This window comes from Carcharhinus amblyrhynchos, chromosome 29 (genome assembly GCF_965287045.1).
Source record: "Carcharhinus amblyrhynchos chromosome 29, sCarAmb.v2.hapA, whole genome shotgun sequence".
Classification (NCBI taxonomy): Eukaryota; Metazoa; Chordata; class Chondrichthyes; order Carcharhiniformes; family Carcharhinidae; genus Carcharhinus; species Carcharhinus amblyrhynchos.
The window spans coordinates 29,936,498-29,963,991 of record NC_137352.1 but is presented as its reverse complement, the minus strand read 5'-3'; the positions used below and the strand labels follow the sequence as shown (position 1 = coordinate 29,963,991).

Sequence of the window (27,494 nt, the reverse complement as noted above, 5' to 3'; positions counted from 1 at the left end):
TGTCAATCTTCAGTTCCAGCAATTCCTTCACTTGTTAATCCATCAGCAACTGAATCTTCAGAGTAAAAATTGCACTGATACTGCACCAAATCTCAAATTACTGAGTTTAAAGAAATACCTGCATCTGAGAAGGAGACTTGGCGCAAAGCTTTGATCCACTGGAGTAAATTTATGTTCGTCTATGAGTTATAAAGTGCTTTTAATGTTAGTGTGGACCATTTAGCCAGTTCAGAACTCATGTATGTAGGCCAGTAATCCGGGGAGGCAGTGGTGTAATGGTATTATTACTGGACTAGTAACCCAAAGACCCAGGGTAATGTTCTGGTTCAAATCCGCCATGACAGATGGTAAAATTTGAATGCAACAAAAATCTGGAATTAAAAAGTCTAACCATGACCGTGAAACCATTGTCAGAAAAAACCCCTCTGGTTCACTAATGTCCTTGAGGGACAACATCCTGCCATCCTTACCCGGTTTGGCCTACATGGAACTCCAGAGCCACAGCAATGTGGTTGAAATGGAGGATGCTTAGGGATGGGCCCAAACAGTGATGCCAACATCCCATGAATGAATAAGAAAATGTCTGATCCAGGAGGAGGCGTCATCTGAGTATCGATCAGCTGAAGTTCCACTACCATTGTAGAAAACTACTTTGATAACCTATCACTTCATCCAAGGTCTGCACATCAAGGTGCTTTATTCCTGGGAATGTTTTTGAACACTGCTGGCCATTTATCAATATTCTGTTAATGAGCAATTTGACAAAACCATATCCCTACATATTTTACCCATTAATCCCTCTAACCTATGCATCCCAGGATACTAAGGGACAATTTTTTAGCATGGCCAATCAACCTAACCCACACATCTTTGGACTGTGGGAGGAAACCGGAGTACCTGGAGGAAACCGACGCAGACACGAGGAGAATGTGCAAACTCCACACAGACAGTGACCCGAGCCAGGAATCGAACCCAGGTCCCTGGAGCTGTGAAGCAGCAGTGCTAACCACTGTGCTACCGTGCCCCGTATCTGCATGGGTTTCCTCCGGGTGCTCCAGTTTCCTCCCACAGTTTGAAGGGCCTGCTGGTTAGGTACACTGGCCATGCTAAATTTTCGCTCAGTGTGCCCGAACAGGCGACAGAGAGTGGCAGCTAGAGGGTTTGCACAGTAACTTCATTGCAGCGTTAATGTAAGCCGACTTGTGACACTAATAAATTAACTTGAACTATTCTATGATTCTCTCACTGCTGGCTTGTTCAATGGCATTTGGATTCCGACCATTTTGTTTCGAATGCAAGTCACTAATTTTCCAATTTTAATGAACACATTTCTTTGGATACCTGAGAGACAGGAAACATTCCTTCATATCGCTTCCTTCTGAAAGTTAAAGAAACAATTGGATGGAATCCCCGGTATGATTTCATTTGTTTAACTCGTTAAGTTGCATTTTCCATGATTACCGTGTAACGTTATTATTAATCTGCACTTCAGCAGTGAGTGTGTTGTGTTCCTCCATGAATGATCTTTACCCTCCCTTCCAACACAGTCAGAACCTCACCATCTCCTCCTGTTGCAAAAAAAAAGTTTATTACTGCACATATGTTGCTACCACGTATTTACAGGGAGACGTTGCTTGTGGCAACATCGTAGGCCCGAAGCCTAAGCTAACGCTGAGGAGGCACGCGTTCAGATTCCACCAGACCAGCCGCTATATTTTAAATTTAATTAATAAATCTTGTAAATCATAAAGCTTGCCTCAGTGATATTGAGAGTTGGAACTCTTCAGTGAGATCCCTGAGGGAAGAAAATCCTTACCTGCTCTGGCCTACGTATGATTGGAGAACCAAATAGAAGTGGCGAATTTTGAACCGCCTACAAACCTCAGAATTCAGACACCCGCCACCAGAGTGAGACGTAAACAGCACCCGGAGGAAACCCACGCGCAGAGACGGGGAGAATGTGCAGACAGTCACCCAAGCAGGAAATCGAACCCAGGTCTCCAGCGCTGTGAGACAGCAGTGGGAATATTTCACTCAGAGTGGGGAGATTCTGAGTGTGTTGGAGGGGAGGGTATAGGTACAAGTAAATTCTAAATTCTCAGCAGGCCTGTTAAAAGAAAATCATCTCATTAATGTAAAGATGGTCACTGTACTACGGTGAGGTACTTGATAATGCCAACATTCCGGAGCTTCTTCAAGATCAACTCTTCATGGGTGACATTGTGCACAGTTTTCTGAAAAACAAAGGTGATCAGGATGACTATGTTGGTCACAACTACAAGTGACTAATAACAAATGTACAAAGGCTGAAGGGAAAGCAAGATCTTTGTCAGTTCAGTGAGAAGTCTCACAACGCTAGGTTAAAGTCCAACGGGTTAATTTGGCATCACAAGCTTTCAGAGTGCTGCTCAGGCGAGCCACCTGATGAAGGAGCAGTGCTTTGAAAGCTTGTGATACCAAATAAACCTGTTGGACTTTAACCTGCTGTTAGGAGACATCTTTCTGAGCCCACCCCAATCCAACGCTGGCATCTCCACACCTTCATCAGCTCTGATGAAGAGGCATCTAGCCTTGAAATGTTGGCTCTCCTCTCTCCCCACAGATCCTGTCAGACCTGCTGGGATTTTCCAGCATTTTTCTGTTTTGGCTTCACATTCCAGCATCTGCAATATTTTGCTAGGATCTACATACTTTAGGGAGTCAGAGCAATAAACTTTAATGTCTGTGGCTGAGAGAAAAAAAAGCTGTTGCGATGCTCTAAAACTTTACAATTATTCCCCACTGGCAATATTGTCATTTTAGCATCCACATTTTCAGATGTATGTGAAGGCCTTAAAGAGTCTGAAGAGGAGGTTAACCAGAGAAAGACGGTGAATGAGGAACTTCAGTCATGTGTGGAGAGACAAGCAGAATCGTAGAATCATAGAACCCTACAGTGCAGAAAGAAGCCCTTCGGCCCATCGAGTCTGCACTGAATACAATCCCACCCAGGCCCTACCCCCATATCGTACCCACTAATCCCTTTAAACTACGCATCCCTGGACACTAAGGGGCAATTTCTTAGCATGGCCAATCAACCTAACCCACACATCTTTGGACTATGGGAGGAAACTGGAGTACCCGGAGGAAACCCACGCAGACACGAGGAGAATGTGCAAACTCCACGCAGACAGTGACCCGAGCCGGGAATCGAACCCAGGACCCTGGAGCTGTGAAGCAGCAGTGCTAACCACTGTGCTACTGTGCCGGATGCCAGTGCTACCAGATGTTCTACGTTGGACCAGAGATCATCACTTCAAGGGTTGTGGTAATGAGATGGTGATGTGTCTCGTGATGTAACAGGGATACCCGCCGTCATGTGCCAGAGACTCTGTTCGAAAGACGGAGCATGGTGCACACAAGAGTGGTGTACTTACTGAATAGCTTATCATATCAAATAAAAGAAACCTACCTTGTCGCTCCTGAGTCAAGGGAAAAGCTTTCCAGTACAGATAAGGCCATGAGTTAAACTACACAACAAAGGGGACATTGAATAGAGATGTTCCAGTTTACCAGGGGTGTTAATAGTCGAGTTGGAGAAACTGTTCCCGGTATGCTGGCATGGTGGCACGATGGTTAACACGGCTGCCTCACGGCACCAGGAACCAAGGTTCGATTCCTTGAAGGGGTCACTGTCTGTGTGGAGTCTGCATGTTCTCCCCATGTCTGAGTGGGTTTCTCTGGGTGATCCAGTTTCCTTTTTTTTAATTTATTAGTGTCACAAGTAGGCTTACATTAACACTGCAATAGTTTCTGTGACTCGCCACACTCTGGCGCCTGTTTGGGTAACACTGAGGGAGAATTTAGCATGGCCAATGCACCCTAACCAGCACGTCTTTGAGACTGTGTGAGGAAACTGGGGCACCCACCCCCCTCCCACATTCTGAAAGCAGCGCTGGTTAGGTGCACTGGCCGTGCTAAATGCCCCCTCAATGTATCCAAACAGAGTGTAGCAACTGGGGGATTATCACAGAAACTTCAATGCAGTGTAAATATAAAATTGTGACACTAATAAATAAACTTTAATAACCAGACGGCACTGATTGTACTGAATTGCCAAAAATATTCAACGTAGAGATGAGGGGGATTTTTCTAACACGGGGAGTTATTCCGATCGGGATTGAACTGGTTGGAAATGTGTGGAAGCAAATTCAAAAGTGAACAATTCAACATTTCAAAGGAAATGGGACAGATAATAGAAATGGAAACCTTTACAGAGACACGGCAGACTCAGTTATTCCCATTGGGAAGCTCTTTAGCAGAGATGCTATAAGCACGATGGGCTGAATGGTCTCATCCAGTGCTAGAAGATTCGATAAAATTGAGTAGGAGTGAAGCCGCTCTCCTGTTAAGAGATTGTCCTGTTTACTGCCCGTCCCTGAGAACCTGACGCAAACCTCTATCTGCTTTTAATCAAACTGGACCCGACAACAGGACATTCTAGAACTGCTGTTAAATCGAGCACTGAGGACGTAGGCACTAAAATGAATAGTGTTATGTGGGACTGTACAGTGGGCAGATCAGGTCTCCTGCGATAGAAACAGTTAAATGGCAGCATTGGAAAGGCACCATCAAATCTAACAAACTATTTGTTCCAAAAATTAGTGTCGTTACAGTCAGGTGTACAGAGCAGACTGTGCACATAGAAAGATCCAAGATCAATATCTAAATGGATTTTAAAAGAGGAAGTAAATAAGACCTGGGAGATTAAAGTGAGTTAGGAATCACTATTTTCTTTTATGATGATGACTGCCAGAGTTTTACTGTTAAATGATTTATTTTTATTCTAGGCCAGCATTTGTTGCCCAATCCTGAATGCCCATGAGAAGGTGATGATGAGTCGCCTTCTGGAACACTGCAGTCAATGCTGAGTAAGTGAACACACACAGGGCTGCGAGAGTGAGATCCAGGATTTTGACCCAGCGACAGTGATGGACAGCGATATAAACGCAGCTCAGGATGGTACATGAACTAGAGAGCAACTTGTGGGTGGTGATGTTTCCGTGTATCTGCTGCCCTTGTCCTCCTGGACGGTAGAGGCTGCAAGTTTGTGAGGTGTTGTCGAATGATCTTGGTGAGTTGTTGCAGTGCATCTTGTATATGGAGCACACTGCTGCCACTGTCACTGTGTACTTTGCGGCAATGCTGCCAAGCTGGGAACAAACAGAAACAGTCGCTTCTTTTCAAACCCGCATCACTGTCTCTGAAGTGGAACCATCCTTGTTTGCTTTCCTTGATCTAAATCAATAGCTTCTGGCAACAGCATGAGTTCAGTTTCTCTATATCCCCTGATAGGCACCATCTCCCTTTCTGTGTTACAGTAGGCTATCCAATCTCTGGTTTTGGGTGAACAATGGACAGACCAACGTCACACTCTTCTGCCTCCGTCACTAAGACCACACAGCCCGTCACCAACTCCATCGCCCACTGTCTCAGGCTGGGATGGGGGATCGCAGCCTCAGCATTCTGCCTGACCCTGACCTGAGTTTTAGCCCCGGTACTCATTTCACCAGAAAAGTCAGCAACCTCCATTTCTGCTCTTAGCTCAGCCCAAGGGCCACAGAAACCCTCATCAAAGCTCTTCTTAGCTCCATAGCCAACCAAGACAGGGAGAGCCTTTCTCCTCAAATGGTGATGGCTAACACGAGGGGACATAGTTTTAAAATGAGGGGTGATAATTATAGGACGGATGTCAGAGGTAGGTTCTTTACTCAGAGGGTAGTAAGGGCGTGGAATGCCCTGCCTGCAGCAGCTGTGGACTCGCCAACTTTAAGGGCATTCAAATGGTCATTGGATAGGCATATGGATAATATTGGAATAGTTTAGGTTAGAGGGTCATTAGATTGGTTCCACTGGTCGGCGCAACATCGAGGGCCGAAGGGCCTGTACTGTGCTGTAATGTTCTATGTTCTATAACTATTACTGTCACATCTGCTGGCCAGCCACTCATTAGAAACCTGTAAAGCGTGTGCACTTTTGGGTTATTAGTATTGATTTTTTATGTCCTTGACTCTTTTAAAAAAAAGCCAAAGTCCAGAAATTTCAGGTGTGTCTGCGTGACTTTCCATGCAAGAAAGCTCCTTCATGCACACATTTCAGACTTATTACCCAGTTTACTTTATAATTGTAAACATTAAAATCCATTTTGGTGAAGTAGGTGCTGTATTTTTGCTCCATTCATTATGTTTAGATTGTATCTTTAATTAGTTCCAACACTGAGTTCACTTCATGTTCAATAGCTGCCCATTATACTATTTTACTGCCAATCAGAGCATCAGGAACTAATAAATGTATCTGAAAGCCGCTTTGAATAAAAAAGGTATAAGTAACACTCACTAAATTTCAATTTATAATCTTCTCTCCAGCTATAGCTAAAATATAGGATAAAACAGCAGGGTTGGATGGTCTTATCACCGGGCTAGCACAGACACAATGGGCCAAAAGGCTTCCTTGTTCTATGATGCTCTGTCAAGATTTTAGCCATTTGATTAGAGTTGAAAAGCTACAGAGATGTCTTCAGGAGGACAAATTGGAAGGCCACAGGAAAAGGGATCGAGCTTGGTATAGTTGGATGATGGACATGGGAACTTGCTAGGGTAAATGCATGGAGTTATGAGGATAGAACTTGGGTAGGATTGTGGTGGGTGCCGATCAGTTGGGCTGAATGGCCTCCTTCTGTACTGTAGGATTCTATCTCGATGATCATAGACAATCACCCACCCGACACATGGGAATGCAAGCAGACACACGGTCCCAAGGAAGAGATAAATATTGTCACAGACGTAGCAAAATTAGCGTCAACCTATAGGAAGAATCATTGTGGAAGGGAGCCTCAAGCTTTTGGCTTGAAAACGGGTGCGGGATCCTCGTTGATGTCTGGGCAGATAAAATTCATCGGATGTAAGACAGATGAGTGTGGTTGCCACGACAGCAGATGGCCTACTCCTGCTCCTATTTCTTATGTTCTTATGTTCTTATATCCCAGTTGGAACAGCTATAAACAACAACAGTAACATAGAACGTAAAACCATCGTGCCGGGATCTTTTCCATCTGGTACTTACAGACATGTGCCTCATGTACAGCCGCTCAAAGTAGTGAATCAGTCCATCTGTTTGATTCAGCGGGTAACCAAATCCAGCAACATGAACCTCATCGCAATAATTCAGACCCAGCGTGATGGCTAAAAACCCAGTGGTTGGATGGGATCTTCTCTGTGGGTGTAGAAAAAAAAGTTGTGTGGGAATATGTAGCAAAGCTAAAGGGATCAGCAATGTCTCCCAGTGCTGCTGGGATTTCAGCCAAGTATAAGAAAGGCAAAAAGGCTGATGGGAAATGTGACTGAGTTACAGGGACACAGCCATAGAGTCATGGAGGTTTACAGCATGGAAACTGACCCTTCGGCCCAACTTGTCCAAGCGTCATTTTATTTTAAATCCCTAAGCTAGTCCCAAATGCCCACATTTGGCCCATATCCCTCTACACTCACTGTCTAAACATTTAAAAGACAAAATTGTACCCGCCTTTACTACTACCTCTGGCAGCTTGTTCCAGACACTCACCACTCTCTGTGTGAAAAAGTTGCCCCTCTGGACACTTTTGTATCTCTCCCTTCTCACCTTAAACCTATGCCCTCTAGTTTTAGACTCCCCTACCTTTGGGAAAAGATATTGACTATCCAGCTGATCTGCGCCCCTCAGAAACTACAAGGAATCACAAATGAATGTTCTGCCGTAAGAAACGAGACAAGACGAGGTCTCTGGACTTCAAAAGGTGATCATTATCACTCTGAGTTGGGGTAGTCGGGCACAGCAGGGTGGCACAGCGGTTAGCACTGCTGCCTCACAGCGCCAGGGACCCGGGCTCAATTCCCAGCTTGGGTCACTGTTGGTGTGGAGTTTGCACACTCTCCCCGTGTCCGCGTGGGTTTCCTTTGGGTCATCGGCTTCCTTCCACAGTCCTAAAGATGTGCAGGTCGGGTAAGTATTTACTACTTTTATCTCTTGTTCAATTTTTTTCATTCATGGGACAGAACCATCACTAGCTGGCCAGCATTTATTGCCCATCCCTAATTGCCCTTGATTTATATCACTGAGTGGCTCCCTTGGCCATTTCAGAGGGCAGTTGAGAGTCAGCAACATTGCTGTGGCTCTGGAGTCATATGTAGGCCAGACCGGGTAAGGACAGCGGATTTCCTTCCCTAAAGGACATTAATGAACTCGGTGAGCTTTTCCACAATTGACAATGGTTTCATGGTCATCAGTAGATTCTTAATTCCAGATTTTTTTTATTGAATTCAAATGTCACCATCTGCCGTGTCGGGATTCGAACCCTGATCCCCCAGAACATTAGCTGAGTATCCAGATTAATAGTCTAACCAAAATACCACTAGGCCACCACGTCCCCTAATTATAGTTTGTAAGGTCTTTTTTGCAGTTTATAGTTGGCAAGGACTTCTTCATTGACTATTTGTTTATGAGTGTGATTGTCCACCCAAGAAACTCTGGTCGTGGGTTCTGTGTGGTCTGATCAGCCCAATCCCAGAACCACATATTCGACCGCACACGTGGCAGGTGTTTCTGGGAAGTTGGCCCTTGGTCTAAGGATCGCTGGGATTCCTTTCTCAGGTTTCTTTTCCAGACCTTCTCTGGATGTCTTTGAAGAATTGTAATCCTTCAGTCAGGAGGTTCCTCCAAAGTTGATCGAAGTCAAATGCTTTGTCCATGTCTGCACGCCTGATCACCTCTTCGAAAAATTCAATCAATTTGATTAGACATGACTTTCCCCTTAAAGCCATGTTATTGATGAATCCCTGCCTCTCCAAATGCAGATTAATTCTGTTTCTCAGAATTACTTCCAATAGTTTCCCCACCACTGAAGTTAGACTGATTGGCATAAGAACATAAGAAATAGGAGCAGGAGTAGGCCATCTAGCCCCTCGAGCCTGCCCCGCCATTCAATAATATCATAGCTGATCTGAAAGTGGTTCAGTTCCACTTACCCGCCTGCTCCCCATAACCCTTAATTCCCTTATCGATCAGAAATCTATCTACCCGTGACTTAAATATATTCAACAAGGTAGCCTCCACCACTTCAATGGGCAGAGAATTCCAGAGGCTCACTACCCTTTGAGAGAAGAAGTTCCTCCTCAACTTTGTTCTAAACTGACTCCCCCCTTATTTTGAGGCTGTGTCCTCTAGTTCTTGTTTCCTAAGTGGAAAGGATCTCTCTGCCTCTACCCTGTCTAGCCCCTTCATTATCTTATACGTCTCTGTAAGATCACCCTTCAGCCTTCTAAACTCCAACGAGTACAGGCCCAATCTACTCAATCTCTCCTCATGAACATTGGCCTGAAGCTTCCTGGTGTATTCCTTCCTCCCTTCTTGAATAAAGTATTAAAGTTTATTTATTAGTGTCCCAAGTAGGCTTACATTAACACTGCAATGAAGCTACTGTGAAAATCCCCTAAGCACCACAGTCCAGCGCCTGTTCGGGTACACCGAGGGAGAATTTAGCATGGCTACTGCACCTAACCACACTGCCTGTCCTCCAGTCCCTCTGCAGTGGCCAGAAAAGATTTGGCAGCACCCTGTGGTACATGTTATAAAGCGTTCCAATATTAAAGCAATGTATAATAAACAATTACTTTCACTGAAGTAAGATGTAAATGTGTTGGGTTCCTGGATCACTGGCAGTAAGAGGCTGCCTCAATACTTGGGCTCAGCCTTGCACCCAAGGATAATTCTCACCCTTACGTAGCAGCGCCATCCATTCCTCACATGACCACTCGGACTTTAGTGGGTTAAAAAATTTACAACCTTTCCTGTGTTGTTACTAACATTTCCAAACTTTTGGAGGTTCAGATTTCTCTGGCAATAAACACTACGGTTACAGATCAGGACAGAAACGCACCCTTACCTGTCTAATCATGTCCATTTTCTCCAGTAAGTTTGCCGCAGCTTGATACATATAATAGGGGTTCAGCATTCGCACATTAGCAGGATCCAAATTCTTCACAAAGGCTGGCTTCCTCCAGAATCCTGACGTTACCTAGTGTGAAAAATATTACTGCATCAGTCTTAAAAAAGAAACGCTAAAATGTGAATGCATGGGCAGACGGGTCCACCTCTCACCCAAATATGTGAAGAGAGGGTTCAACCAGAGCTCTGGACGGTCCTTGTCTCAGGCGCTCTCACACTGTCTATGTGCCAACATCTTACAAGAAGCTTCAGTCTTCTAACTGTAATGAAGTGTGCATCCCTCCGGATATTAATGTGTATTGAGACCAGGGCATCTGGACGAAGCCCGCTACAGTCGTACGCCCTGTGACTGAGACCCTATTTCACAGCACGCTGCAGAAATGGTCAAGCTGGTATATTAGCTTCAGATCATGCCAGGAACTGCCTCACTGGAATTGCTGAGCAGAGTTGCAAAGTCAGGCCGTTAATGGGATGGAAAAGAGGCGACTGTCGCAAGACAAGGTCACGTCTCACAACTAATAAAGCAAGAGATAATCACAAAATGAGATGATGGGTGCAAACTTACTGGTCATTCATGTCCCTCTCCCGCTGCGGCAAAGTGGGAGAAATCTCCATTCGCTGCAACGGATGGGAAGATCCAGCCATTGTGAACGGTGGTAACATTCCAGCCAATGTCCTATGAAGGAAGAACTGGTGCTTCAACTGGCTGCCGGCAATAACGGGACAGCAATGCTCGTGACGAGAGGGCCTCCAGAGAATACAACCAAGAGAAGAACCCTAATGCGGAAGTGACCTGGCCAGCTGCCTTAGTACAGATAATACCAGTTAACTCCGGATGACGAACCAGGGATTAATGTGAGCATTTCGACCACTGTAAATGGCATCCACTTTGGTACCTTTAATGCTTAATGTTTACAATAGTGCAGTAGAGTCAATGGACAGGACCTTACAGCCTCGCTCATCTTGAAACCATGAAATCCCATCAACGTCAACTGATATTATTTATGTTCCGCCCCTCGCCCACTCCGAACCCTGTGGTGGGCAAGCTGGAAAAGGTCTGGCCATTATTCGTGCGCTGTTGTATACTTGCCTACTTGGTGCTCATCTTGGGTGGCACGGTGGTTAGCACTACTGCCTCTCAGCGCCAGGGACCCAGGTTCAGTTCCCGGTTTGTGTTACTGTTGGTGTGAGTTTGCATGTTCTCCCCGTGTCTGCATGGGTTTCCTCTGGGTGTACCGGTTTCCTCCCACTATCCAAAGATGTTCTGGTCAGGTTGACTGGCCATGCTAAATTGACCCGAGTGTCAGGGAATAAGCGGGGTAAATACGTGCAGTAAACAGGATGGAGCCTGGGTGGGATTGTGGCCAGCGCAGACTCGATAGTCCTAGTGGCATCTTCTGTACTGGAGGATTCTATCTGTGATAGAAACAGTTGTAATTTAAGACCGAAATTAAATCAGGTCTTGGACTCATTTATCCGGTAAACAAGGAATGTTATGGCATCAGTGAGATAGAAAGGTCTGTCTGAGCTTGCGACGGAAATGCCTGTGTGAGATTATAATGGGAATGCTGCCTGACTTTCTAATGGAAACGGGCATGTATGAGTTTATGATGGAAATCTCTGAGTGAGTTTCAATGGAAATTCCTGTGTGAGGGTGTGAATGAAATGTCTGTGTGAGTTTATGATGGAAATGACTGTGTGAGTCTGTGGTGGAAATCTGTGTGTCTATGCCTGTGTGAAGGAAGTGTTTCTGTGAGTCTGTAGTGCAAGTGTGTGTATGTGTGTGCGTGTGTGTGATTGAAATGTCTGTGTGAGTTTACGATGGAAAATTCTGGGCGAGTTTATGATATAAATGTCTGTGCGTGTGTGCGACGCAAATGAGTGCGTGATTGAAATGTCTGTGTGAGTTTATGAGGGAAACGCCTGTGTGAATTGGTGAAGGAAATTTCTGTGTGAGTGTGTGATGAAATGTGTGTGAGTTTATGATGGAAGTGCCTGTGTGAGTGTGTGGTGGAAATGCTGCGTGAGTTTCAATTGAAATTTCTGCGTGGGAGTGAGATGGAGACGTCTCCATGAGGGCATGATGGAAATATCAGTAAGCGTTTGTGATGGAAATGTCTGTGTGAGGATGAGAATGAAATGTCTTTGTGAGTTTATGATGGAAATGTCTACAAGTTTCAAAGGAAATTTCTGTGTGAGGGTGAGAATGAATTGTCTGATTGAGTTCATGATGGAACTGTCTGTGTGAGTATATAATGGAATTGTTTGTGTGAGAGTGTGACTAGCTGTGTTGACTGGGGAGAGCCGGTGGATAAAGTTTATTTCACCTTTCAGAATGTTTCTGATATTGTATCACGTAGCAGATTACTATGAGAAGTTGATTGTAGGTAAGATGGATAGAAAGCTGGTTAGCAGGCCAGAAACAAAGTTTTGGGTCAAAAGGTCTTTTTTTCAATGGACAGACAATGAATAGAGGGGGTTCCCCAGAGATCTGTGCTATGACCACAACTATTCATGTTGTTTGTTAATGATTTGAACGAGGAAAGGAACTGTACTAACTCCAAATTGGCAGATGATACAAAGTTGGGTGGGAGGGTGAGCTGTGAGGAGGATGCAGAGTTGTTTCTGTGTGATACGGACAGGCTAAGTGTGTGGCAGATGCAGTATAATGTGGATAAATGTGAAGTTACCAACTTCAGTAGCAATAATAGGAAAACAAATCATAAATTGAATGTGTGTAAATTGAGAGAGATGGATACGTACCTTGGTGTCCTTGTGCATCAAATGCTTTATGCCCGTACGCAAGTACAGCAGGCAACAAAGTAGGCAAGTAGTCTTCATAGCGACAGAATTTGAGTGTCGGGATAGAAATGTTTTACTGCAATTGTAAAAGGCATTGGTGAGGCAGCACCTGGAGTATTGTGTGCAGCTTTGGTGTCCTTATCTGAGGACTGATGTCCTTGCTATCGAGAGATTACAGCGAGGCTGATTCTTGGGATGGCAGGTCTGTCATATGAGGAGAGACTAAGTCGGTTAGGATTATATTCACTGGAGTTTAGAAGAGTGAGGAGGGGATCTCATAGAAACTTATAAAATCCTAATAGAGTTAGACAGGGTAGATTTAGAAAGAGTGTTCCTGTTGGTGAGGGGGTCCAAAATGAGGGGTCACAGTTTGAAGACAAGAGGTAAACTGAGGTGAGGAGAAATTTCTTCATCCAGAGTTGAATGGGGGGGGGGGTTGCCCTGTAATCAAATAACCAACAGGAGAGTTTGGTGTCCAAGAAGCTGCTGGTTACCTGTTTAACCTCACTTTTGAAATCTGGACCGCTGTCTCTGCCAGGCAGTTCGATGGTGGATGGGAAGGTGCCATCCTGATATGTCAAATCCCATTCGACTTCTTGAATCAGGTGACCTCCTGGCTGGTGAATGCTGGTCCAATGACCATTTTCTCCTTCTTAAGCACACAACGGCTCTTGAAAAATAACTAAGGATTTCCTCCATATTTTCGAGGTGCTTTTGTTTTACCCTTAATGAGTACATCATCCAGGTAAATGGCCACCTGAGGTAAATCTTGTAACACTTCTCTCCATTGTTCTCTGGAACAGGGCGACAATACCCCAAAGGGAGTCATGTATATTGATAGAGGTCCTTTGATGTATTGACCACGGCATATAGCTGCAAATCTTCATCTAGCTGCAAATGTGCATGACACATATCTAATTACAAGAACAAGAATCCAACTGCCAATTTTGCATATAAAGCCTCGATCAGGGGAATTGGGTGTTTGTCCAGCTGTCAATAACAGTATATTGTTTGTTTAAAGTCCCCGCAAAGACGGACTGGACCATCTGGCTTCAAAATGGGCACCACCAATGCCACCCTTTCCGCAAACTGGACCTCCTCATTCCAGTCTTCGAACTTCTGCTTCCACTTTTTCCCTCAAAGCAAATGGTAGCAGGCAGGCCTTGCGAAATGACGGGACTGTGTCCTGCTTGACATGAAATGTCACTTTGGCTCCTTTTATGGTTCCTAGCCCTTCTCGGGAAACCTCCAGAAATTTAATTAGGACTTCAGTCAAGCGACCGTTTCCTAACTGGAAGATGCTTACTCATTCCAGGTGGCCTCGTGATATTATCGCTGGACCATTAATCCAGAAACTCAGCTAATGTTCTGGGACCTGGGCTCAAGTCTCAGTATGGCAGGTGATGGAATTTGACACCGATAAAAAAAAATCTGGATTTAAGAATCTACCGAGCAAGAAACCATTGTCGCTTGTCAGAAAAACCCATCCGGTTCACTGATGTCCTTTAGGAAAGGAAATCGGCCATCCTTACCCAGCCTGGTCTACATCTGATACAGCAATGTGGTTGACTCGATACTACAGATGGACAATAAATGCTGGCCAGCCAGTGACGCCCATCTCCCACAAATTAATTTTAAAAAAGTCGCTGTTTAATTCCCAATCAACAAGAACACAGACTCGCTCATAATGTGCTCTCTCCCACGGCTTGTGCGCAGAGCACACTGATTATGCACTTTCAGTAAGTGAGCTTTACACACAAGCAGTGGGACGGAGGACATTATGAGCGAGACGCAACCAAAGTTTTTTTTGAGATTTGGGAGCACGGTGGGAATTCAGAACTGAGGGGAAAGAGTTGCTATTTTGGCGTTTGAAATTTTTAGTTTTAGTTTAGCACTGCTGCAGGTTAGGGTTAGGGTTAGGATTAAAAGGGAAAGAGAGCTGATTGGCAAGTATTGGCCGGGTGAGTGGGCCAGGTAAGTTTTTTTGTGCTTTACAGTTTGTGCTTTTAAGTTTATAAAACTGAGGGACACAGATAGACCTTTCCCCTTAGCAGAGGAGTCAATAACCAGGGGGCATAGATTTGTGTTAAGGGGCAGGAGGAGATTTGAGGAAAGCATTTTCACCCAGGGAGTGGTGGAAATCTGGAACTCGCTGCCTGAAAGGGTGGTAGAGGCAGGAACCCTCACAACATTTAAGAAACATTTAGATGAGCATTTAAAATGCCACAGCATACAAGAATATGGATCAAGCGCTAAAAAATAGGATTAGAATAGATAGGTGCTTGATGGCCAGCACAGACACGATGGGCCGAAGGACCTCTCTCTATGCTGTAAATTTCTAACTCTATTACTCTAAGGGCTTTATTCGGTAGTAATGAGGACAAGGGAAGTATGATCCTAAAATAATAGATATTATTTGAATCTAAGCATCTTCCAACAGGTTTAATTGAAAGGAGTAATTCATAGCAGGGGAGCTCAAAGCCATGGTATGCTCCTCATGCTCCATGTGGGATAACTGCATCATTTCCAGTGTTCTGGGCTAGTACGTGTTCAGGGATTGTCTCCAACTGCAGCTCCTGGAAGCCTGAGTTTCGAAGCTGGAGCGGCACCTGGGGAGACTTTGGAGCATCTGCAAGATGGAGAGTATAGTGGGTAGCACATGTAGCAAAGTGGTTAAACCTCAGGCTCAAACTCTGCAAGTAGAAAGGAAATGGATGACCACCAGGCAGAGCAAGGGGACTATGCAGGCAGTGAAGGAATCCCCTACAGCTCTTCCCCTGCAAGACAGATATGCCTCTTTGGATACTGCTGAGGGGAATGGCCTCTCAGCAGAAAGCAGCAATGCCAAATGTGTCGCACTATGACTGACTCTGCTGCACAGTAGAGGAGCAAAAAGTGTGAGACGGTAATAGTTATAAGAGATTTGATTGTAAGGGGAATAGATAGGCATTTCTGAGGCAGCAAAGGAGCCTCCAGGATGGAATATTCGGCTACAGGACATTCTGGAGGGGAAGAGTGAACAGCCAGTTGTTGTGGTACACATTGGTATAAACAGCTTAGGTAAAATAAAAGGGACGAGATCCTCAAAGCAGAATATAAGGAGTTAAGAAGTAAATTGAAAAGTGGATCCTGATTTCAGGACTACTGCCAATGTCATCTACTAGTCAGAGTAGAAACAGTTAGATGTATCAGATGAATACATGCTGAAGCGATGGTGTGAGGGGAGGATTTCATATTTGGGGAACGTCAGGTCTGGCTCTGGGGGAGACAAGACCTTCTACAAACTGGACAGGTTACACCTGGGCAGGATTGGGACTGATGTCCGAGGGGGAGTATTGACTAGTATGGTTGGGGAGGGTTTAAAATAAAATGGTAAGGGGATGGGAACCTGTGCAAGGAGTCAGAGGAGGGGGGAATAAGGAGAAGAACAAAAAACAGAAAGGGAAATAGGAAAAGTGGTCAGCAGAGAAATCAACGGCCAGAATCAATCAGTAACACAGTTAAAAGCGGTAGGAATGGAACAATTAATGTTACAAGGGTAAGCCCGACGACTTAACACATGAAGTATCCGCAATAAAGTAGATGAAATAATCGTGCAAATGGGTGTAAACAGGAATGATACAGTCGGGATTACGGAATCATGGCTGCAAGTTGACCAGGGACGGGATCTGAACAACCCAAGGATATTCAATACTTAGGAAGGACAGCCAAAAAGGAAAAAGTGGAGTTGCATAGCTGGTTAAAGAGGTTGTTAATGCAATAATGAGGAAAGATATTAGCTCAGACAATGTGGAACCTGTGTGGTTAGAGCTGAGAAATGTTAAGGAGCACAAAACATTAGAATACGAACCACGAAACTGTAGTGATGAGTTGGGAATGGCATTAAACAGGAAATTAGAGGTGGATGTGATGAAGAAACATCTGTAATTATGGAAGAACTTAATCTGCTATAGGTTGAGCAAATCAAATTGGTAACAATACATAGAGGAGGAATTCCTGGAGTGTATCTGGGATGCTTTTCAAAACCAACATGTTGAGGAACTAACTAGTGAGCACGCCATTCTAGACTGGGTGTAGTGTAATGAGGAAAGAATAATTGGCAATCGAGTTGTGCGAGATTCCTTGAGGACTAGTGACCGTAGACATGATAGAATTCTTCATCGAGCTGGAGAGTGAAAGAGTTGATTTGGAAACAATTGGCCGTGAATCTAAATAAAGGAAATGATGACGGGATGAGGCTTGAGTTGGATGGATGATGAGCATGTTGGGTTGGGAAACATTACTCAAAGGAATGATAGTGAATGGGCAACAAACATTCAAAACAGCACAAAAGTAAAACAAGAAAGGTGACATGGATTGCAACGAAACTTAGAAATAGTAATAGATCCAGCTAAGAGACAAACAAATTGGCCAGAAAAGGACAGCAAAGCTGAGAATTGGGAGCTGTTAAAAATTCAACAAAGGAGGACCAAGGGATTGATTAAGAATTGGAAAGTAGAGAATGAGTAAGCTTGCTAGGGAACATAGAAAGTGGCCAGGATACTACCAGATCACCCCATCCATCGATGGGCAGAGCAAGCTGGTAAAGTTGTGCGAAAATCGAGGAATCAGAATCACGCCCGATTTCTCACCTCTCGCCATCTTACAAGAGCCAGATTTTTGGTGAGATCAGCCTCGCGTCAGAAATGGGCAAGGGGCTGAATAAATTATTCAAATTCATTATAATGTGCATTTCCAGGTGTTTAGTGAGTCTGGACTCGCTTGTCATTATGTTCTCTCCGGGAGATGTTCTCTCCGGTGAGGAAAACACCTGCTCCCAAGAATTGAGAGCAGTCATATTGACCTCTCCAATGAAATCAGAGGCTATTGAGGCTCCCCAGGAAGGCCGAGGGCAAGCGTGGTGTTGCTTGGGCAGCGCCAGCCTGGCAGTGCCAGCCTGATACTTTGGCACCTTCAGCCTGGCACCCCAGTAATGCCCACTGGGCAATGCGGGGGTGTGGCCTATTGTAGTGGGACCTATGAGGCAGGCATATAAGGACAGGATCCATGGGGGTAGGGTTTATAGGGGTGGGGCTTATAGGGGGCAGGGCTGGAAGGAGTGGCCCAATTAGCGGGGGGAAGGGGGCCGCTGCGCACTCTGCCTTTGATCGGATCAGGGAAGTGGAAGGGCCTGATCTGCATTGCGATCATTGCAGGGGGACATGATCAATCTGGGCAGCGGTGAAGCAGCAGGAGTTAAATTTCAGGCAGCGTGGGGCTCGCAATCAGCTGCAGGCCCACGCAATTGCAAGGGGTGAGTTTGTAGAGACTGTTATCAACAGCAGGGGCCTGATGGATCTCTCTCTGTCTGTAAGACCTCCGTTGTTACTTGCACATGCACAGAATCAGAGGTCTGCACATGCGCAATAGCTCCCTCTGCAGGCTGGCTGGTGAATTAAGCCCCAACCATTGGCTGCAGCAGCCAAAAACAGTCTAGACCATTTTTCCAAGTACTATGTGCACAAGATTGGGTGTGAAAAGTCACCAAAAAATGGTATATAAGTATGTGAGGAGAAAGAAATTGGTGAAGACATATATAGGCTCCTGTCAGTCAGAAACAGGGAAAGTTATAATGGCGTGCAAAAAAAAGGCTGTCCAATTTAATACATACTTCTTCACAAAGGAGGGATCAAATAACATATCAGAAATGTTGAGGTACACAGGGTTTAGAGAGGGACAAGAACGGAAGGACTAGTAGAGAAATGATGTTGGGATTGAAGGCTGATAAATCCCCAGTGCCTGATAATCTACATCCTAGAGCACTTAAGGAATTGGCCCTAGAAGTAATGCTTGCATTGTTGGTCATCTTCCAAGATTCTATATATGCTCTGATATGATTACAGATTGAAAGGTAGTCAATATAACCCCGCTATTCAAAAGAGGAGGTAGCAAGTAAAGGTAGAATTATCGACCAGTCAAACTGACAGTGGTCGCAAGGAAAATTCTAGAGTCCATTATCAAAGAGCACTTGGTAAACATTTGTAGGATCAGACAGGCAGGTCCAATTTTGTCTTTTCAAAAGCGTTTAGTTCCATGAGTCAGATGGCTATCGAGGGATATGGACCAAACACAGGCAATTGAGACGAGTTAGCCATTTAAAAAAAGGGTAGCACGGACAAGTTGGGCCGAAGGGTCTGTTTCCATGCTGCAAACCTCTATGAGAGTCAGCATGGATTTATGGAAGAGAAATCATGTTTGGCAAATCTACTGGAATTCTTTGAGGATGTAACTAGTTGAGTTGATAAGGGAGAGCCAGTGGATGTAGATTATTCAGAAGGCTTTTAACACGCGAGTCCCACATAAGAGATTAGCATGTAAAATCAAATCACATGGGATTGGGGTTAGTGTATTGTGATGGATAGAAAACTGGTTAGCAGACAGGAAATGAAGAGTGGTAATAAACCAGCCTTTTTCTGAATGGCAATCAGTGACTAGTGGGTTGAGACAGGGATCAGTGCTGGGACCCCAATTATTCACAATATGTATTAATGAGTTAGATGAGGGAACTAAATGTGATATCTCCAAATTGGCAGATGATACAAAGCTAGGTGGGAGGGTGAGCTGTGAGGACAATGCAGTGTGATTTGGACAAGTTCAGTGAGTGGGTTAATGCATGGAGGTGCAGTATTATGTGGATAAATGTGAGGTTATCCACTTTGGTAGCAAAAACAAGAAGGCAGATTACTATCTGTGCGGCTACAGATTGAGAGAGGGGAATATGCAATGAGACCTGGATGTCCTCGTACACCAGTCACTGTAGCTAAGCATGCAGTTGCAGTAGGCAGTAAAGAAGGCTAATGGCATGCTTGCATTCACAGTGAGAGGTCTTGAGTACAGGAGCAGAGCTTTGTTAAGGCCACGTCTGGAATATTGTGTGCAATTTTGGTACTCTTATCTGTGGAAGGATGTTCTTGCTATAGAGGGAGTGCAGAGAAGGATCACCAGACTGAATCCTGGGATGGCAAAACTGACGTATGAGGAGAGATTGAGTGGGTAAGGATTATATTTGCTGGGGTTTGGAAGAATGAGGGGAGGTTCTCACAGAAACCTTTAAAATTCTAACTGGATTAGACAGAGTAGATGCAGGAAGACTATTCGCTATGGTGGGAGGGGCCAGAACCAGGGTTTCGTAGATAAGGACACGGGCTAAACCATTTAGGACTGAGATGAGGAGAAACTTGCTCCCAGAGAATGGTAAGCCTCTGGAATTCATACCAAAAAATGCAACTGAGGCCAAGATAGTTTACATTTTCAAAAGCAGTTAGATATAATTCTTGGAGTGAAGGGGATCAAAGGATATGGGGGAAGCAGAATCAGGGCATTGAGTGATCAGCCATGACCAGAATGAGTGGCAAAGCAGGCTCAGAGAGCTGAGTGGCCTTTGCTGGCTCCAATTTTCTGGGTTTATGTGTGAATGGGTGATGGATTTTTTTTTAACTCTTTCACAGGATGTGGGCGTTTCAGGCGAGGCCAGCATTTATTGCCAATCCTCAATTGCCCTTGAGGGGGCATTTAAGGGTCAACTATATTACTGTTACTCCGGAGTCACATGTAGGCCAGACTAGGTAAGGATCGGAGATTTTCTTACCTAAAGGACAACAGTGAACCAGATGACTTTTTATGACAATCGATAATGATTTCACGGTCATCATTAATTTAATTGCAGATTTTTTGTTGAATTTGAATTTCATTACCTGCCATGGTGGGAATTGAACCTCGGTCCCCAGATCTTACTCTGGGTCTCTGGTTACTTGCCTAGTGACGATACCACTACACTGCCACCTCCCCATATGCAGGGTGGCATAGTAGCACACGGGGTTAGCACTGCTGCCTCACAGCACTAGGACCCGGGTCCGATTCCCGGCTTGGGTCACTGGCTGTGCAGAGTCTGCACCTTTCCCCCCATTGTTCGCATAGGTTTCCTCCGGGTGCTCCGGTTGCTTCACACTGTCCAAAAGGCGTGCTGTTTGGGTGCATTGGCCATGCTAAATTCTCCCTCAGTGTACTGGAACAGACACCAGACTGTGGCAACTAGGGGATTTCCATAGTAACTTCATTGCAGTGTTAATGTAAGCCTACTTGTGACACTAGTAAATAAACTTAAATGGTGTGTGTGCATGCACAATGTCTGCCTTGAAATTTTGTTTCCTTGTTGTGAATACAGAATCACAGAAAATCCAAACTCAACAAAACCAATTTGGGTGAAAGTTCACCAGATGGTCACTTGGGGCGGTGTGGATAAGTCCTATTGGGAGCTGGGCCTACTGCTTTCAGAAACCATACAGAGGGCTGTGCAGAAGATCAGCCCCCCAGGTCTCGTATTTCATCCCAGTTTATTGAGATTTAATTTTAAAAACACTATCAATAAAAACCCATTCAATACAGTTAAATCCCTTCAACTATTTAATCCCTTATCAAAACAAGCCTTCCATTCTATGCTTAATCCCTAATAAAACAAACATTTGTATTATTAGCCTCACATCCATGTTTTATAACTAGTCATCAGATTGAAATGACAGGTTTCCAAATGACAATGATAGGTTGTAAAATCAGTCATGCAGAACAAATCCTACAATGGCTCAGGCTTACGTCAACTGATGCAATAAAATAGCAAGTAAACACTTTTAAAATAAGGTACAGTACACTATTTTAAAATTAAAGGATAGATTTAAATGCCTTGACAGCTTCAAAGTTCCAACTGAGTTTATCCACAACGAATGCACATTCATGTCTATTTTAACAATCCTAAAGGTAAACCTAACCATCCCAAATGGCGATTTACCTCTTAGAACGAACACCTTACCTCTTCCAAAAGGGTCCTTGGACCTATCCAAATTAGATTTCAAATGACTAAGCTGAGTTCTATGCAGCCCACTAACACAAAAGTATGAAGGCAGCTATAACTTCCAATGTAAAGTTTATTTAATAGTCAAAAGTAAGGCTTATATTAACACTGCAATGAAGTTACTGTGCAATTCCCCTAGTCGCCACAATCCGGGTCAACGTACCTAACCAGCACATCTTTCAGAATGTGGGAAGAAACCCACGCAGCTACAGGGAGAACGTGAAAACTCCACACAGACAGTGACCCAAACCAGGAATCGAATCCAGGTCCCTGGCACTGTGAGGCAGCAGTGCTAACCACGGTGCCACTGTGCCACCCCAGCACGTTCCATGCTGGTTCAGCTGGTTCTGGGAAGCATACATGTACAAACTACACCCCTCCCGCCCCAATAAAAACGGTGCGTGCTGTATTCAATTAAAGAGCCTCTGAACAAGGGCTATGATGCCATTTAGGCAAAGCTGGAGACCATCTTTGTCCACACGAGAATTCCCGCATCTGAGTGAATGTACAATAGAAATGTGTGTACAATGGAAGTGTGTGTACAAATGTAATTCCTGGATTCTAACTCAGTCAGAAGAACTCAGCACCTTAACCAATATGATGCCAGAGTCCCAATTCCAGAAAACCTGCCCCCAAACCTGACACCCACCGATTCTGGTGGGGAGTGGGTGGCGAACTGGGGAGGGGGGGTTTTTTAAAAGTTTGCAGCACATTTAAAAGTACAGCTGCGTTGACCTGATTTCTGAAACATGACTCATTTCCTTTCAGCATTTGTGGGGAAAGATGATACCCTTTTGGGATTCTTAATAGTAGATACTAATTTTTGTAGAAGGTTGATGATCTCTGTGGAGCTGTGAAACCATTAAATCATTCAATTCCCATGTCCTTTAAATCTAGAGAAAGAAAGCCGGTTACTGTGTCTCTCAGTTGAAAGAATTTGGTGTTTGCAATTTTAATAGTTGATTGTTGACATAAACCTGATGGTTATCATTAAAGGATTAGTGCTGCTTGACCACCCCCCTCCCCCCAAATTGGGGGAGTGGTGGGGTGGCTATAAGTTCACAGTTTTATTGACAGCTCTAAGTGGTTATAAAGGGATTAGATGTGAATCTATGATTTGTTTTTATATGGAATTAAATATTTAAAGAAATTGAAACGTATTGAATCAGCTTTCATCAATCAGAGTTATGTACATGTAGTGAAGGTTGTAATTGATATTCAGTATTGTACTTTATTTCATTTCTGCATGGCTCCTGATGTCTGCCCATGGTAGGTGGATGAGTTGGCATGAAGAGCGTAAGGGAAAAGGATGGTGGGTGTGGGGGCAGCCGTTGGTAAGAGTCACCAAGAAGTTTTGTAATAGCTCTAAAAAGCCATGGGGATCAATGGTGAGGGCATGGGTTGCCACCCGTTGGTATTAAGTTGATTGGGTAATAAGTGGGTATAAGGATGAGTGTGAATCATAAATTTGGCATTAAGTTGGCATGGAAATTGTGAGGGATCATGGGGCATGATTAGAGGACATTGGCTGGCAAGAGGGAATGGGAGTTAGGTGGGAAGAATGAAGTACCATCAGTTGGTATGGATGGGCCATGGGGATTGTGTAGGTAATGAGGGAGTGTGAGGGGAGAGGGTTAGGGGGACGTTTTTTTGTTTCATAGTTCTTATTACCACTGAGTGCTAATGCGTCCCTTTTACACAGCCTGCCTCAGCACCCTGTAACTTCTCTGGCTGCCTTCACATTGTTCCCCAGGACCCAGAGACCATTCCACAACCCGCTGCCCTCCCCTCCCCTGTCCTCAACCCCACCTGAACAAGAGCCTGACCGGCTGTTTAACGGAGATTTCAGTGTGGCGTGGAGTGGAATTGGAAAAGCCCAATGCCTTCACTAACCTTCACCAATCGTTAAATGGTATTAAACCTCTTGCTGCACTGCATCCGCACCTTCGAGCTCCACCCCGCCGGTGTCATTGACTGCAACGGCCATCTGACCTCGCCGTGCCTTGAACCCTCGTCTGGCTGGTCACGCTGGGCCTCCTGAGGAAAGAGAATCCGTATCTCTCGTCCGGTCCACCTCCTGTAACTCCCGAGCAGCCCGGGGTGCGCTCTCTGTCCTGTTGCACAGCATCCGATCTTTCCTCAATGTTGCCCAAGTAGGTTCAGCTCCTTAGAATTCATCCCCACTTTGAGAGGGTGCAGACTGCTTGTCAATGATGCATATTAACACCAGTGCTGCTGATCAGTGTTGTTCCCCTGGCAAGGTTGCAGCTACTCAACAATGTGCCACAGTTATGAAAATCAGCAAACAGTGTGGGGTTTACATGGTGCCTGGATCACTTGCAAAGCACAATCCTAGTCCTGAGTTCAAGAGCCCAATTTAGCACTCATAAGAACATAAGAAATAGGAGCAGGAGTAGGCCATCTAGCCCCTCGAGCCTGCCCCGCCATTCAATAAGATCATGGCTGATCTGAAGTGGATCAGTTCCACTTTCCCGCTTTCTCCCCATAATCCTTAATTCCCTTGCCTACCAAAAACCAATCTACCCACGTCTTAAATATATTTAGCGAGGTAGCCTCCACCACTTCAACGGGCAGAGAATTCCAGAGATTCACCACCCTTTGAGTGAAAAAGTTCCCCCTCAACTCCGTTCTAAACTGCCCCCCCCCCCACCTTATCTTGAGGCTGTGCCCTCTAGTCATGCTGTCCTTTCTGAGCAGGAAGAACCTCTCCACCTCTACCCTATCCATCCCCTTCATCATCTTATACGTCTCAATAAGATCCCCCCTCATCCTTCTAAACTCTAACGAGTACAATCCCAGTCTATTCTATGAGTGGCTCAGGGATTGGTGTGGGAGGAATGGGTTTGAATTTACGGGGCATTGGCACCAGTATTGGGGTAGGTGGGACCTGTTCGGGCGGGATGGGGTTGGTCTGAACCGTGCTGGGACCAGAGTGCTGGCAAATCGAGTAAAGAGGACTGTAGACAGGGCTTTAAACTAATTAGGGGGGGGGGGAGGGTGCGAGGGTAGGTGATGGTACGAGGTCTAAAGTTAAGGAGAGTGTACATGTAAGGGAAGAGGCCGAGGATGTCCCAATAATAGAGGGAGTAGGGGGCGTGAGTATAGTTGGTGGCGTTGCGGCAAATAGGGTCCAGGTGAAGGCTGGGATGAAAGCACTTTATCTGAATGCACGAAGCATTCGCAATAAAGTGGATGAGCTGGTGGCGCAGATCGACACAAATGGATACGATCTGGTGGCCATTACAGAGACGTGGCTGCAGGGTGACAGGGACTGGGAGCTGAATGTACAGGGCTATCAAGTGTTTAGGAAGGATAGGCAGGAGGGAAAAGGGGGGGGGCGTAGCTCTGCTGATTAAGGATAGCATCACGGTGGTAGCAAGGGATGATATTGGAGCCAAGGAGCAGAGGGTGGAATCGTTGTGGGTGGAGATTAGGAACAGCAAAGGGAGGAAGACGCTGGTGGGTGTCGTCTATAGGCCTCCGAATAATGATCTGGAGGTGGGGCGGGCTGTTAACGCGCAAATAAGTGCGGCGTGCAGGAATGGGACGGCCGTAGTTATGGGGGATTTCAATCTGCATATTGATTGGTCGACCCATGTTGGACGTGGGGGGCTTGAGGAAGAGTTCTTGGAATGCTGCCGGGATAGTTTCCTCGAACAGTGTGTGTTGGAGCCGACGAGGGAGCGAGCTATCTTGGATCTGGTGCTATGTAATGAAGCGGGTAGAATTAGGGACCTTGTGGTGAAGGATCCTCTTGGGGAGAGTGATCATTGTATGGTGGAGTTTCTGGTGCAGATGGAGGAGGAGAAAGTGGGTTCCCGGACACGCGTCCTTTGTTTGAATAGAGGGGAGTACGGTAGGATGAGAGAAGAATTGGCGAATGTGGACTGGGGGAGCGTGTTGGAGGGAGGATATGTTGAGGAGCAGTGGAGGATCTTTAAGGAGATCTTTCTTGGTGCTCAGCAGAAATTTATTCCGATGGTCAAAAAGGATAGTAGGAGGAGAGGTAATAAGCCGTGGATAACGAAGGAGGTGAAGGAAAGTGTTAAACTAAAAGCGGAGGAATTTAGAGTAGCTAAGAGTAGTGGGCGAGAAGAGGATTGGGAGAGGTTTAAATGTCAACAAAGATTGACAAAGAAGTTGATAAAGAAGGGTAGGAGAAACTATGAAGCTGGGCTAGCGCTTAATATAAAAAAGGATAGCAAGAGTTTTTATAAATATATAAAAAGGAAGAGGCTGGCTAGGGTGAATGTTGGTCCTTTAGAGGATGAGAAAGGGGACCTAGTGGTAGGGGATGGGGATATGGCTAAGGTATTGAATAACTTTTTTGTTTCTGTCTTCACGGAGGAGGACGTGAATAATTTGCCGGGTGTTAGCGATGGAAAGGTGGTAGGACTGGAGGGTCTTAATGACATTACTGTTACTAGAAAGGCGGTGCTCGACAGACTGGAGGGGCTGATTGTGGACAAGTCCCCAGGACCGGATGGAATGCATCCGAGGGTTCTGAAAGAAATGGTGGAGGTGATAGTGGATGCCTTGGTGGTTATTTTCCAAACGTCGCTGGATTCCGGGGAAGTGCCGGATGATTGGAAAACGGCTAATGTTACGCCGTTGTTTAAGAAGGGTGCCAGGCAAAAGGCGGGGAATTATAGGCCGGTTAGTTTAACATCTGTGGTAGGTAAAATGTTAGAATCTGTCATTAAGGAGGAAATTGCGAGGCATCTTGAAGGGAATTGCTTGATAGAGCAGACGCAGCACGGTTTCATTAAAGGGAAGTCGTGTCTGACAAATTTACTGGAGTTCTATGAGGATGTGTCTAGGGCGGTGGATAGAGGAGAGCCGGTGGATGTGGTCTTTCTAGATTTTCAGAAGGCGTTTGACAAAGTGCCTCACAAGAGGTTATTGCAGAAGGTCGAGAGACATGGAGTTGGGGGTAGGGTGTTAGCGTGGATAGAGGATTGGTTGTCAAATAGGAGGCAGAGAGTGGGAGTCAACGGGTGCTATTCGGATTGGCGGATGGTGACTAGTGGAGTGCCCCAGGGGTCGGTGCTGGGGCCTCAGCTTTTTACCATTTATATAGATGATCTGGAGGAGGGAACCGAGTGTAGAGTGTCGAAATTTGCTGATGACACCAAGATTGGGGGAACGGCAAATTGTGCGGAGGGTGTGGAGAGTCTGCAGAAGGATCTAGATAGGCTGGGCGAATGGGCCACGAAATGGCAAATGGAATTTAATGTTGGCAAGTGTGAGGTGGTCCACTTTGGTAGGAAGAATGGTAGGAAGGACTATTACTTACGGGGCGAAAAACTGCAGCAGGCGACGGTGCAGAGGGACCTCGGGGTCCTTGTGCATGAGTCGCAAAAACCCAGCTTGCAGGTGCAGCAGGTGGTCAGGAAGGCGAATGGGATGCTGGCCTTCATAGCGAGGGGGATTGAATATAAAAGTAGGGAGGTCTTGCTGCAGCTGTATAGGGCATTGGTGAGGCCGCAACTGGAGTACTGTGTGCAGTTTTGGGCGCCGCACCTGCGCAAAGATATTTTGGCCTTGGAGGGAGTGCAGAGGAGGTTTACTAGGCTGATACTGGAGTTGAGGGGGTTGAGCTATGAGGAGAGGCTGAATAAACTGGGCTTGTACTCGTTAGAGTTTAGAAGAATGAGGGGAGATCTCATTGAGACTTATAAGATGATGAATGGGATGGATAGGATAGAGGTGGAAAGACTCTTCCCACTCAAAAAAGACAGTAGGACTAGGGGGCACAGCCTCAAGATAA

The 27,494-nt window shown here is 45.3% G+C and overlaps 1 protein-coding gene across 1 annotated transcript in view; it reads right to left on the bottom strand.

Moving 5' to 3' along the window:
* Positions 1-2,144: 2,144 nt before the first annotated feature.
* Positions 2,145-27,494, bottom strand: part of LOC145359800 (CMP-N-acetylneuraminate-beta-galactosamide-alpha-2,3-sialyltransferase 4-like) — a 126,466-nt gene continuing 101,116 nt past the window's right edge. Inside the window, exons 12-14 of the mRNA XM_080214576.1 lie at positions 9,956-10,087; positions 7,102-7,251; positions 2,145-2,234 (exon numbers count right to left, since the gene is read on the bottom strand). Of these exons, the coding sequence (XP_080070702.1) occupies positions 2,145-2,234; positions 7,102-7,251; positions 9,956-10,087 (372 nt within the window). The remainder of the gene's footprint in view (positions 2,235-7,101; positions 7,252-9,955; positions 10,088-27,494) is intronic.